Here is a 12,219-nt window from a genome sequence, read left to right as displayed (position 1 = left end):
ACAGTACGCAATTGCCCTGTCACATGGTATTTTTTCATATTTCGCGGGCTTTCTTTGGAACGCGGAAAGAAGGACCACATGAGATATGTCATGTTGGAAACAATCTATTGAGAGGTTTCACAAGGTGCTCTGCAACATTGCATATAACACTTGGGGTGTGCAGCCAATACTTAAAAAGTTGATTAATTAAACATAACTAATCCGTTCGGCACTCTAGGCCAGTGCCAACATTATGCATTCGGTACAACTCGCATCCGGAGTGCTTTTCATTTTTAAATATTTGGCTCAATTTATGTAGGACAACCTGTATATGCTGTGCAATATAGCAGGGCAACACAATTCATACAAATATTTGCCATTCTGAAACAAAATATGAAGAATATACACATAGTAGAACACAAACACCAAGGTAGAGTGACCACCTTCTGACTAGCGGAATGTGGGACACGCTGGTCGGGGAGGGGCGGGGATTGACACAGCACGATAAAAAGTTAGCTGCAATAATTTATTTTTAACTTTTGGCAAGAAATTTTCTCTTGCAATAGTCTAACCTCGACATATCGAACACGGATATATCAAATTATTGCGTGTATCGGAACACTTTCTATATCACCTGGAAAATCGCATGCATTTTTTATTTTTTATTTTGAAGGGGGTCGGACGTAAAATATATATATCGAACTCTGCCATCCCAGACCATGTGCGCTCTGCTGACAGGTGGTGAGCTTTCTCGCAACACCCTCGAAGATAGCGGTGGCGCGATGGGCGTTCCCTGTTGCGGTGCTCTATAGCTGCACACATCTATTGGCCTCGAGCTCCACCACTGGAAAAGCTGGCGCCACCGTCGGCGTGACGTGCTAGGAGGGATCACGTGGTCATAGCGGCTGCGTCGGCTGCTTCGGGCGCGCCGAAGAGAGCTGAAAACGAGTTTAAATTCCCTCGTACGCTGCGGTTCTCATTTAGTGGCGAAATTTTCCCGCTTCGAGTGTCTCCTTAACAACGCTTCAAAGCACTACAATAGGTAGTGGCTGCCTTTGAGGGCGCGCAACAAGGTAGGCGACTGCTCGGTGCCGCAGGCCCGGGCGCACGTAACGGAGGCCGGTGTCAGCCTTATTCACACGCAGCCGCAGGACAAGAAGCTGCGTGAAGCTTGGTTCGTGAAACATAAAACCGGCAAACAGTCATCGGCTACAACTCGGGTACGCAGCAAGCACAGCGCGAGGAAGACTTCTGCTACGGCGCCCGGTCTGCGATGTTCTGAAAAGGCGCAGAGACGCTCGCCCGAGTCCGCTGCCCGACTAATGTCATGAAGGTTTGGTGTATGAACTTGTCGATGCTATAGATACTCGCAAGTTCAGTGGAGTGGAAAGGCAGCGGTAAGAAGCACATTTAAAAAAAAGCATGGCATATGGTCATGTTTGTGTTATGAATTAATGCACTGGATTACAAAAAAGGAGCAGCGGGAAATTGCACGCTGAGAACACGGATAAACATACAGTGCTACGCAACTCGAGAAACAATATTGAAAGGTCAAAGAATTTAGAAGAAAAAAAAAGATTGAATCGTCGCAACGGGACATCACAGTCCCCGTAGGCGTCGAAGTCTTTACAATGAAATTATTTTTGAACAGCTCTGATAGCGCCCACGCAACAATGGTTGCTTGTATACTGTCAAATGCTCATATTCTGCGGCCTAAAGCTCATGGCACGGTGCGAAAACGCGCGCGCGGAGAAAGCGAAACAGTGCGCGGACAAGCATGCAGACGCACAGTCGGTCGCTGCGAATCTGCGCGATCGCTGCATTGAGGCTTCGTTCTATTACACTCCATTTAGTTATACAAACACTATAAGAACATATTTCACATAGTTTGCTCTCAGCGTTTACCTACCTTTCACGCAAGAAGCCGGTTAGGGAGACTCCATCGCGGCGACCGCGCGCAGTGGCGTTCACTGTACGTATTCGGTAAGGAGATAGCGTCGGTAAACGATTGTGTGCTTTCAGTTTGCCCAAGATTATTATTTAGACAGTAAGAAACTTCTCTCGTTTCAAAAGTACTTATAGAAATGTCCGGGAGAGCTCGCGCGTGGTGTTTTCAGTGAGCGCTGACAGCAAAACCTATGAGGAGCGCGCCACGTGATCCCTCATACTACGCCAGCGAGGCGCTTCCGATAGATGGCGACTCCGTAACTCCTCGCCGCCAATAGCGCCAAGGGCACCGTTTGAACGTAGTGGCATACACACAAGGCGGCTTTGTTAGTTCGACGTCACCGACGCCTTGCATTTGCCGCACTGACTCTTCGTCAGTGGTGCGCTCTGTACCTGCCGAGCCTTGCGCGAACTGATGGTTGTATCGCTCACTGGGCTCACTCACAGACGCCTTGGCAGACCCCACTTAATGCTTTGTTAGTGACAGTGTTTCAAAATGCTTCAATTGACGGATGTGGAGATCACAGCAGAAGTAGCTGCCAAACGAAGATGCTGCCGAGGTTGATCCTGCAAGCGCTGATGTTGCCCTGCTCTCGACTTCAACTGAGGCTGTAGCTGCTTTGGCCCTTCTACGCCACTATACGGCACAATAGAGGGCACCGGCCTACCGCTTATCGATCGTTTAGACTATGTTGAAGATTTCGTGTTTAAGCACGCGGCTGGCAGGCTGCACTGCTGCAGTACTTTCAGCCAAATAAATAAATACTTTGTGTGAAGTTTCAAGTGAGCATTTACTGCGTGACAATTGGGGCGTGATTGGGGATCGTTGTTCGGAGCACGTGTTCTGTTGCACCGCCCACGGTTCGCCTAAATCGCCCCAACTTCGCGCAGCTGACGAAGTTGAATAGGCCGCGCGCTCCTGGATGATGACGTCGGCGTGGCCTAGGCCAATTGTGCGTGGCGCAACTAAACACACACTCCGAACACCGATCCTCCATCGCACCCTTGGTTTCCTGATTGGTTTGCAGAAGTTCCTGACGTGTATTTTGCGTGATTTTATATATTGAATTCTGTCTATATCGAAGTATTTCACAATCACTGCGCTTTTCGATATATCGAGGTTTCGGCTGTATTTTGTCATCTCCGATACAGGTAAATAAAGGAACTGATACGAAATTAAGTTCAAATACATATCTTCGTCAACAAAACTATTTCATACATCACTGTAATATGCTCCGACACAAAACAAAGTTATTAATATCAGCATAAAAACTCGACAACTCAAAGCATAGTCACTCACAAAACAGCTGTGGCTTAGTTTTCACAGATTACTTATTAAGATTCTGGGAAGCACTCGACGCCACTTGTTTTACTTTCTTGGTGCCATATTTCTTGTTAGATCACACCGCCTCTAAAACCGCTCTGTCTGATTGCGCAAACTGGTAGAACTCCTGGCAAGTCTGCTCGTAGTTTGCCTTTACCAATATTTCAGCCTTGATCAGGTCCACGCTGTATCAGCTTCGCTCATTGCTCCAAGCTCCAGTCATGAGTGAAAAAGGTCACTCCACAAAAGCATTAGTCACTGGAATGCTCAGCACAACTGACAGTGCACTACAGTCAGGTTTGGAAAAGCAGCACTTTTGAGCATGCTGCTCCACTTGTTCCCTAAACATTCTTTTGATTTCGCTGCGACTAGCTGCCTGGTTGCTGGCTGCAGACAGCACAATTCATCATACAGCTCGCCCGTGTTGATGGCCGATTTCAACTGGAACACTGCAACAACTTTCGCAAGGTCACTGAATGTTAGTCCACACTGCAAGTCCAAGCACTGAAGTGGCTTCGTTAAAGACGCGGTGGGGCGTACGTGTTCAACTGGGGCCCACATTGAGGAGATCGGGAGGACAGCACTCGCAGCTGGTGCCAGAAGCATTTGTCACCACCATGGAACCCTCGGCTAGCTGACTTTTCGGAATCTTGGAATGCTTGCAGCTAACACATCCTCAAACATTGTGGTCAGATGCAGCTGAACTCAGAGTGCTGCCTAACAATAATAATAAAGTGTGAAATGTGGGACATTTCTGAAAATTTTCGTATCTCTTGTGGTACGCGGGACAATAGCCCTCAAAGCAGGACAGTCCTGCAAGTTGTGGGACAGGTTAGTTGGATAGTTGTTAGAGGGATAGTTGGTCACTAGGTTCCATGTGCAAATAAATACTGGTAGGGTGTGTTTTCTTTTTGCTTGTGATGTTCATCAACGACCTGTGTCTGCAAACCGTGTGTGCGCTACATCTACAAATTCTCTTTCTTTATCATTGAAAGACGTTGCGGGCTTGCTTCCACCATAATTCTAACAAACCTTTGTTGTGCGTGCCTTACATATTTGTCAATCTATTTTGTTCTTGGCCTCAGTGGCAGTTTCAGTGTATTTAGTCTGAATGCAGGCCTAAACTCGTTGAGTATTTCTTCTGCTTCCTGTGTTCTTCATACTTGGTTCCAGCACTGTTTTTCACCTTGCGACCTAATACAGCCTTTTTACTGCGCATATTTGCCAGCAGGCATGAAGGTTCTTGCTCACTGCTGCCAAAAATGCTTGGTAGGTTTTTTGCAATAATTATATTATTGAGCTCTTGGTTATTAGTCATTTTGAAAAAAAAATAAAGGGATAAAGGGCACTACAAGTATTGAGCAGCCGTTGTAAGCAAGTTACAAAGCTGTTTTTGCTGTAGACCATTCCCATGCGCATGCTATTCTTGGTTTGAGCTTTCATTGACCCCTTGACAGCTTCACCCAATGAGGTTCCTGTTTGTTCACAATTCTGCTCACAAATTGAATAAATTTTTTATTGGTTCAACAGAACCGAGCAGAGAGCCAGCCCAAATAAACTCATGTTACCATGAGTACCTATTTTTCGCAATGAATCAGAGTAGTGACATCTACTAGGCACACACGAATAAGTAGTCTTGATGTATTTCCTCTGTAATCTTTTAAGCTGAACGTTTCAACAGTTACCTGTCTGGTTGGGAAAATTGATTAGGACTTTGAGAGTGGCTCCAACCAAATGACTCCAACCAAATAATTTGGTTGGAGTCACTCTGTAACTCTGCAATCTTTGCATCATGTAGGTCGCCACTCAACCCATTTGCCAAGGATAAACCGAAGAGCCAGCCTTTGAGGGAATCCATGAAGCCACGTGCCATCCATTATGAGGATGCCAACACCAGCCGCTACACAGAACTAAAAAAGCCCTGTGTCAAGGAGGAGCCGGTCGATATAGATGAGTTTTACAGTGAAGATGTCATGCAGGACAGCCCACACATTGATGATGATTCCCCTGCTGACGCAGCAGTCAAGCATGAAGGTAAATGAAACAGACTTAGTAGTTTTTTTTATATCAGCTCTCCTGTCTCTCTCTTTAATTTTTCTGTCTTGTTCACTGCTAACTGCTCGAAAAAATGGCAAAACTTCTTTAAATTGGTTTCCGATTGTCTCACAATTTCAGCAATAGATGGCCCTTTGTAAAACCAATTCAAGCTTTAACCCTTTCAGGCACCAGTTATGTTTATTGAAAACTTACTTTCACCAACTTTATTACATATTCATAATCTAAGAAAGCTTACAGCTGCAGAGTAGATAAAGAATTTAAAGTTCTTTAGTGAGTTTTGTCAACATTACAGAATGTAGACACCATGCAAAAACTCACCACAGCACCATCAGATATAAAAACATCAACTACAGTAGAACCTCGTTCATATGTTTTGGAAAAAACATACGAAGCGGGAAAACATTTGATTTGAAATCACTAAAAGATTTGGAAGACTCAATTGTAGTTGACATCTACATAACGCAAAAGGTAGCGCTAATCGTTGTGATAAGAGACGCCAACGTACATCGACCTGGTGGGGTCCAAGCAACCCAAGACACACATTGTCGTTTTCTTATTGCAATAGTGTTTTAAGACATTGATGGGAAACCGAAATGAAACCAAGCTGGTAGGCGACACCAGAATATGATGCTGCCAGAGTGAAGCATGACAATCACTTCACGCTGCCTTCAGCAGGGAATGACAGTGCGTTTAGGTTATCGCCTATAAAAACCGTGCTGGTATGCTTCCAATGGCACCATGCCCGCTGTGACGCTGTGACACATGTAGTTGAAGGCATTTATCGTAGTAGGGCTAGCAGCAATAGCTGTAAATGCAGCACGCGACAACTTGCAAGGAGATTTTCTGGTGCCGGAATAGGAAACTGAGTGCACAACACACAGGCGGGCAGGTGCTGCAGTAGGTGCTACTGTTCTCGATGGCACATGCTTTGGGCCTTTTCTTGTTTATATGGGGTCTAGTGACAAAAAAACATATATGATCGCAGTTTGGCGATATAATGAATGTTGATGCAAAAGGATCGTGTCTTTCGGGAACATATATCAACGGGTAAAAAAGAAGTGTAGCTATATTGGGTCGGCTTTTGTGCTCTCGATCAAGAACGACGGCACTTGGAAATCTTATGAAACAGGACCATATCAATGAGGTTCTACTGTATTTCATGTATAGCAGGCTTGAAAAGCACCTATCTACCCACTTAAGGATTATGCCTGATGCAATACATTATGAAAAACAATGAAAAAAGTGAACCCACTACTTACAAATACTCACACCAAGCAATAACACACATCCATCTACCTTCCCACTAGTTCTACTAAAACATTTTGCCCATTAATCAAACTTGCATCATAATTCCAATCAGAAGTGTTTAAATATGTAAGCCTATTTTAAATATTATTACTTTCATAAATGCTTTTGCTGTTGATGCACTATCTTGTCATACACAATTATGTACATAGCACCTTAGAAACTTACTAGCGCAGTTGTAAGTTAAGAGGTAACTCACTTTTCAATACAATTTTGAACCCTCTCATAGAACCCTGTGGGTCTGTGTTTTGCAGTCTGAGAAAACACATCATTCTTTCTTCTCTATGCATTCACCCAGCACTGTTTTGGTCAGCTGTCGCTAGAATGTTGTTTTGGAATATTTTTTTTTAACTTCAGTTCATTGATTGATGTGCTTGAATGTCCCAAAGTAACGCAACGCAATGGGCTGTGAGAGATGCCATAGCAGAGCGCCTCAGATCAACTGCAACCTGAATCTTAGTTTGAACTAGTTGGTGTGCCATACTTCAAGAAATCAGTGACGAAAAATAGACGCGGACAGAACTGAGTGGTCTATCGCTTAGCATTTGCGATTTGTTATTGCATTTGTTTTTGTGGCATGTTCACCATGATCACTTGACTTTGGCTGTGCATAAAAAGCAAGTTCCTGTCCGTATATACTCTCCTAAAAGTTGGCACCCGTCCTTTCATGTATGTTTTCTATTTGTGTCTATTTTGCTCCGTTGATTTCCTGAATTGCAACCCTTTCATGTTCTTTAGCATGCACCCAAAGCATGGTACGCAAATGTTTTTGTATTCCGGCCTTTATTGGAATGTGGCTACAACAGCCAGAAATCTAAGCGATGGAAATGTGCTCAGCAGCTTAGAGCCTTGGTCACTGTGACAGGTGGAGTTAATCATTATGTCTGATAAAGCCCTATGAAACTTTTAGTTCCAGCAGTTCGAATTCATGCAAATCGACTGTAGCTAATTGCAGCATGCAATTGATGGTTGAAGAACAATTCTTGTTGGATGCTCCTAAAGCCCCTTCGTAGCTTTTACAGTTTTTTAAGTAGCACCAACATTAGAGCAGCCACCACTGCCCTCTTCTAGTTCCGCTTAGTTCAAGTTCCACTGCTTCAGAAAAGGCCACAGAAATTTTGTGGCAGCACGTCCGCTTCCGCGGGTTGGAAAAGAGGTGGAAAAGGAGAGGAGAGTGGTTTGGTGACATACTAAAGCCCCTTCGTTGTGTTTGCTGCCGGGCGAGAGCAGTGTGTAGGGGGCTTTAGTACATACCACCTTTGGTATGGAGAAAGTGGAAAAAGTGGAGAAAGTGGTTAGGTCATGCAGCAGAAAGGCCAGCAGAAACATCATGGCGACACTTCCGCTTCTGTGTGTCGCAGAAGAAGCAAAGAAAGAGAGGAGGAGAGTGGGTTGGTGCTGCTTAACCTGTACTTCGTTCCATACATAGAAGTAAACGCTGTAGAAGCTAGAGAGACTTCTTGCAGTGGCTTCGTTCGCACTTATATATACAGTAAAACCTCCTTAATTCGAACTCTTTTAATTCGAAACCCCGGATAATTCGAAGGTTTTCTGCGGTCCCTTATTTTCCCTATGTAAATTTGACTGGAAGATTCGAACCGGCGGCCTAGGCCAACCCGGTTAATACGAAGATTTGGGGTTCTATGCAGCTATTCCCGATCCCCATTTCACCGCAAACCCGACGAAACGGCGGCCATATGGAGCCACGAGGCGACACCACATAGCAATCGCGATTATTTATAGATGAAGCGCCCGACCCGTAGTACTGCTAGCACAAAAATCAGTCCACAGTACGCCCAGCGCACCACCGAAACGTACGCCTTCAGATGAGAAGACGTGCTTCACTGCAACACAGCAAGCATACCAGTTTTAGTCACGTGCTCTAGTCCCCCACTCTGCACGCTCCTCACAGTCGCAGCGGTCGCAACGTCAGTGCGTGTTCTGTGCCACTGCCACTGGCTGCCGTTCGCCCATTCTCTCTCCGCACCTGCGACGACATGTGTAGGCGCAACGCCGGTCTGCGCCATTTCTTTGTGCGCGATGGTTAGGGGTGTTGCAGCTAGCATGGTGTTCTTTTTTTATTTTTTTCTTAACTGTGCAAAAGTGTCAGTAGGCGAAGATGCCAAAGTATAAGACTAACACTGCAGCAGAAGTTCTGCTTGATCCAAGAAGCGGGTAAGAACATGTGTGTTCCAAGACCGTGTTGGCTGACTGGTACAGCAAACGCAGCCCACCTTCCCGTCACTGAAACGATACTGCAGGAGAAGGCCAACGTCTTGGCTCTACAACTTGGGCACGAAGAGTTCAAGTGTAGCAATGGATGGTTCAGCCGTCTTAAAGAGCCAATAATTTGACCTTCGCAGCCATCTGTGGCGAGAGCGGCAGCGCAAACGAGAGCGTCGTCGACGACTGGAAGAAACACACGTTGGCTCTGTTGCTTAGCAAGTATGGCGCAGACGATGTGTACAACCTTGACGAGGCAGCCCTTTTTTACAAGATGCTGCCCACAAATACGTTCACAGCGAAGTACACCGCTGTCAAGGGTCGAAAGCAGGGCAAGGAAAGAATTACCGTTCTGTTCAGCGTGAACATGTGCGGTCAGCGCAAGCTGCCGCTACTTGTAGTAGGTAAAAGTGGGAAGCCTCACTGCTTTCAAAATGCACGGCTGCCACCAAGGGATGAGCTTATCTACCGGCACAACAAGAAATCGTGGGTAACAGGCACAATATTTGAAGATAACATTCGGCAGCTTGACCGCAAGTTCGCGGCCACAGGCAGGAATGTACTCTTCGTTGTTGATAATTGCCCGGCGCATGGTGACATCTCACACCTGAAAGCTATCAGGATGGTATTTCTTCCTCCGAACACCACATCAATCTCGCAGCCAACGGACCAAGGCGGCATTCACCACACAAGAAAGATTTACCGCCACCACCTGCTCAAGCAGAATGCTCCTTTGCTATGACAACGGCAAGGAGTACTCCATCGATCTCCTCAGGGCCATATGTCTTATTGTCTTTGCATGGAAGCAAGTGGAACCTACTTTGATCATGTGGTGTTTTGAACATGCTCGCTTCTCGAAGAAAAGCACCATCAATGCTGATGCTGACTATTCATGTGCACTTGATGAAGAAGGAGCTGAGTATTGCGACCGCATCAATGCACTCTGCGCAGAGGATAGCGAATCCAGTGCAGTCGGCTTTGCCGAGTATCTGAACTTTGAAAATGATCAACAAACATGCTACTCAGACTTGGAGAGTGAAGCTACCGCTGACGCGACCATGTGCGATGACAGCGACGATGACAACGCTAGCAGGCACACCCGAGCACCCGCTCTCAGAGAAGTTATCGAATCGCTGAACGTTGTCTGCAGTTCTGTTGAGTGCCAGGGCAGAAATTCTCAAATGCTGCACGTAGTTGGCCAACTAGAAAACATGACCCTTGAAGCCTCAAACTACAGGACGCGGCAAACCAGCATCACTGATTACATTAAGTAATCCAAAGATCACCGAATAAAGGTATAATTCATTCCTGCAGTGAAATTTTTTTACCTGGGTTGCATTCTTTTGCGTGTTCGGTTAATTCGAAAACCCGCTTAATTCAAAGATTTTTGCGGTCCCGATGACTTTAAGTTAACAAGGCTTTACTGTAGTTCGATGTTTTTTTACTGCAATTGTGCGCAACTGTTTCTTATATAGGCTCAATATTGAATGAAACAAGTTTCAACCCTTAGAAACGAACACACTGTGGTATACAACTGCTACTGCATTGTTTTATATCATTTTTATTTTTATTGTTCGTTTCGGCTTCTTATTTGCGACCCATCGCGAGGAGCCTCACGTGCATGCTCGCGCGAGCGAATGCAATTGATGGGCAGCGAAGCATGGACGGAGCGAGTGGAGTTGCACCATTGCTTGACCGAACTGCTTGCATAGCTTTTACAGCTTTGGCTGCTATGTATGGAACGAAGTATAGGCAGTGGACGAGGGCTCTATGCAGGAGCTTTAGGCTACAAACAAAGTTTAATATTCTCTGTGAACAATTTTACTTGCATAACTGATTAAAACTACATTTTATTCATTGAAAATCTGTTCAGGCAAAAGACAGAATTATGACAGCACACGTGTCAGCGCTGGTTTATGTGCTGTCGTCGTCTTTCTTTGTTCAACTGTATGATCTTTCCATGAGTACATTTTAGACTGTCAACCATAAAGAACTGGTGCAGCTTCTCACTGTTAATCTAAATCTGCCTTTCCTTCTAGGCTATCCAACTGAGGAAGACTTGTCATGTTTTGCCGACGAAGGGGATGATGACTTCCGGGCAGAATTCCAAAGTGAAGTTGTCAAGACAGAAACCAAAGTTAGCCTCAAAGAAGAGGCTAAGGTTACCATCAAGCACGATGCAGAGGAGGAGGTCAAAGATAGGTGATTGTACATTTTATTTCCCATCTGTCTTATTACCCTGTGGGTGCCATATTTAATAAACCTCCACATATTTAAAAGCTTTACTGCCACTAATTTAACACCAGACGGTGTGTGTTCAGAGCTATATTCACATGAAGTCTGCATAGCGGCCTTTCTTATGCACTTTCTGTGCAAGTTCAGTGTGTGCAGCACTTTAGTCCTAGATTTGACAGTGCAAAGCGTACAGCCTGCACCATGTTGTTCAATTTTATGTGCGGGAGCCAGCTTTGCGTAAATTGATGGCTCTTCCGCCCTGGCTACTTCGGAAGCGTAGGTGTCATGGAAATTCACTGCTGCAAACTCTGGCATGGCACTGCACTTGTAGGTTAGTAGTGTGCAAACAGAAATGTCTCCCCCTCTTAGATTACAACACTCAGCTTAGCTTGCATAAGGATGCAAATAAAGCCTAGACAGTTTTTGCAAAGCCTAGACATTTTTTGGGGAACATTGTTGAAGGCGTATGCATGCTAAGTTCCTTTAGTTCAAATGGTTTCTCAGAGGCTGAACGTCCTGGAAAAAAAAAAAAAAAATGTGCGTAGCTGCCATATAGTGCTGTCAGTGGCAGACTGTAGTGACGACGGGGAAAAAATAAACTGCATTCTTATGTGCACATTTGTGAAAAAGGCTGAAGTGCATGCAGCAGGCAATACAGCTAATCATCACTGCATTTTTGTTTTGTATTTGCAAACATCACAGTGCTCACAGGTGCTGCTTTGTGCTTGCATATCACAAACTCATCGAGCACCGGGCACAGCGCACTAGAGGATTGGTTCAGAAGAAGCTTTAAGTGTACTTTATCACGTCTTTTATTTCAAACTTCAGACAACTCAAACCAGTTGTATCTACTTCTCAGGACTAAATTTGCCATAATATTTCTAGACATTGCCCTCTCTTCCTTCAATCAAGCCATAATTCATAAGGAAATGCCGAGAGTAGAGTGCAACAGCATGTGACAGCAAAGCACATGATGTGTCTGCTACTGTATAAGCTTCTAGAATAGTAGGGCAGAAATAAGGAGGTATCGTCACACTTTGATATAAAATTCAAGTAATATATTCACCTTACTGATTCAGAAACCACCAAACGCTGCCATGAAGCTCGACACAAAGGCAGTATAATACTGAATGAAAATGTGCTGAACA

General features: G+C 45.0%; 1 protein-coding gene across 1 annotated transcript in view; it reads left to right on the top strand.

Moving 5' to 3' along the window:
- PolA1 (DNA polymerase alpha catalytic subunit) overlaps nt 1-12,219 on the top strand; it is a 132,345-nt gene that overhangs the window by 6,153 nt on the left and 113,973 nt on the right. The window contains exons 7-8 of the mRNA XM_075681901.1: nt 5,049-5,284; nt 10,876-11,038. Of these exons, the coding sequence (XP_075538016.1) occupies nt 5,049-5,284; nt 10,876-11,038 (399 nt within the window). The remainder of the gene's footprint in view (nt 1-5,048; nt 5,285-10,875; nt 11,039-12,219) is intronic.

Source organism: Dermacentor variabilis, chromosome 2 (genome assembly GCF_050947875.1).
Source record: "Dermacentor variabilis isolate Ectoservices chromosome 2, ASM5094787v1, whole genome shotgun sequence".
Lineage (NCBI taxonomy): Eukaryota > Metazoa > Arthropoda > Arachnida > Ixodida > Ixodidae > Dermacentor > Dermacentor variabilis.
Note: the sequence above shows the minus strand (reverse complement) of the source record. Positions and strands in the feature narration are given on the sequence as shown.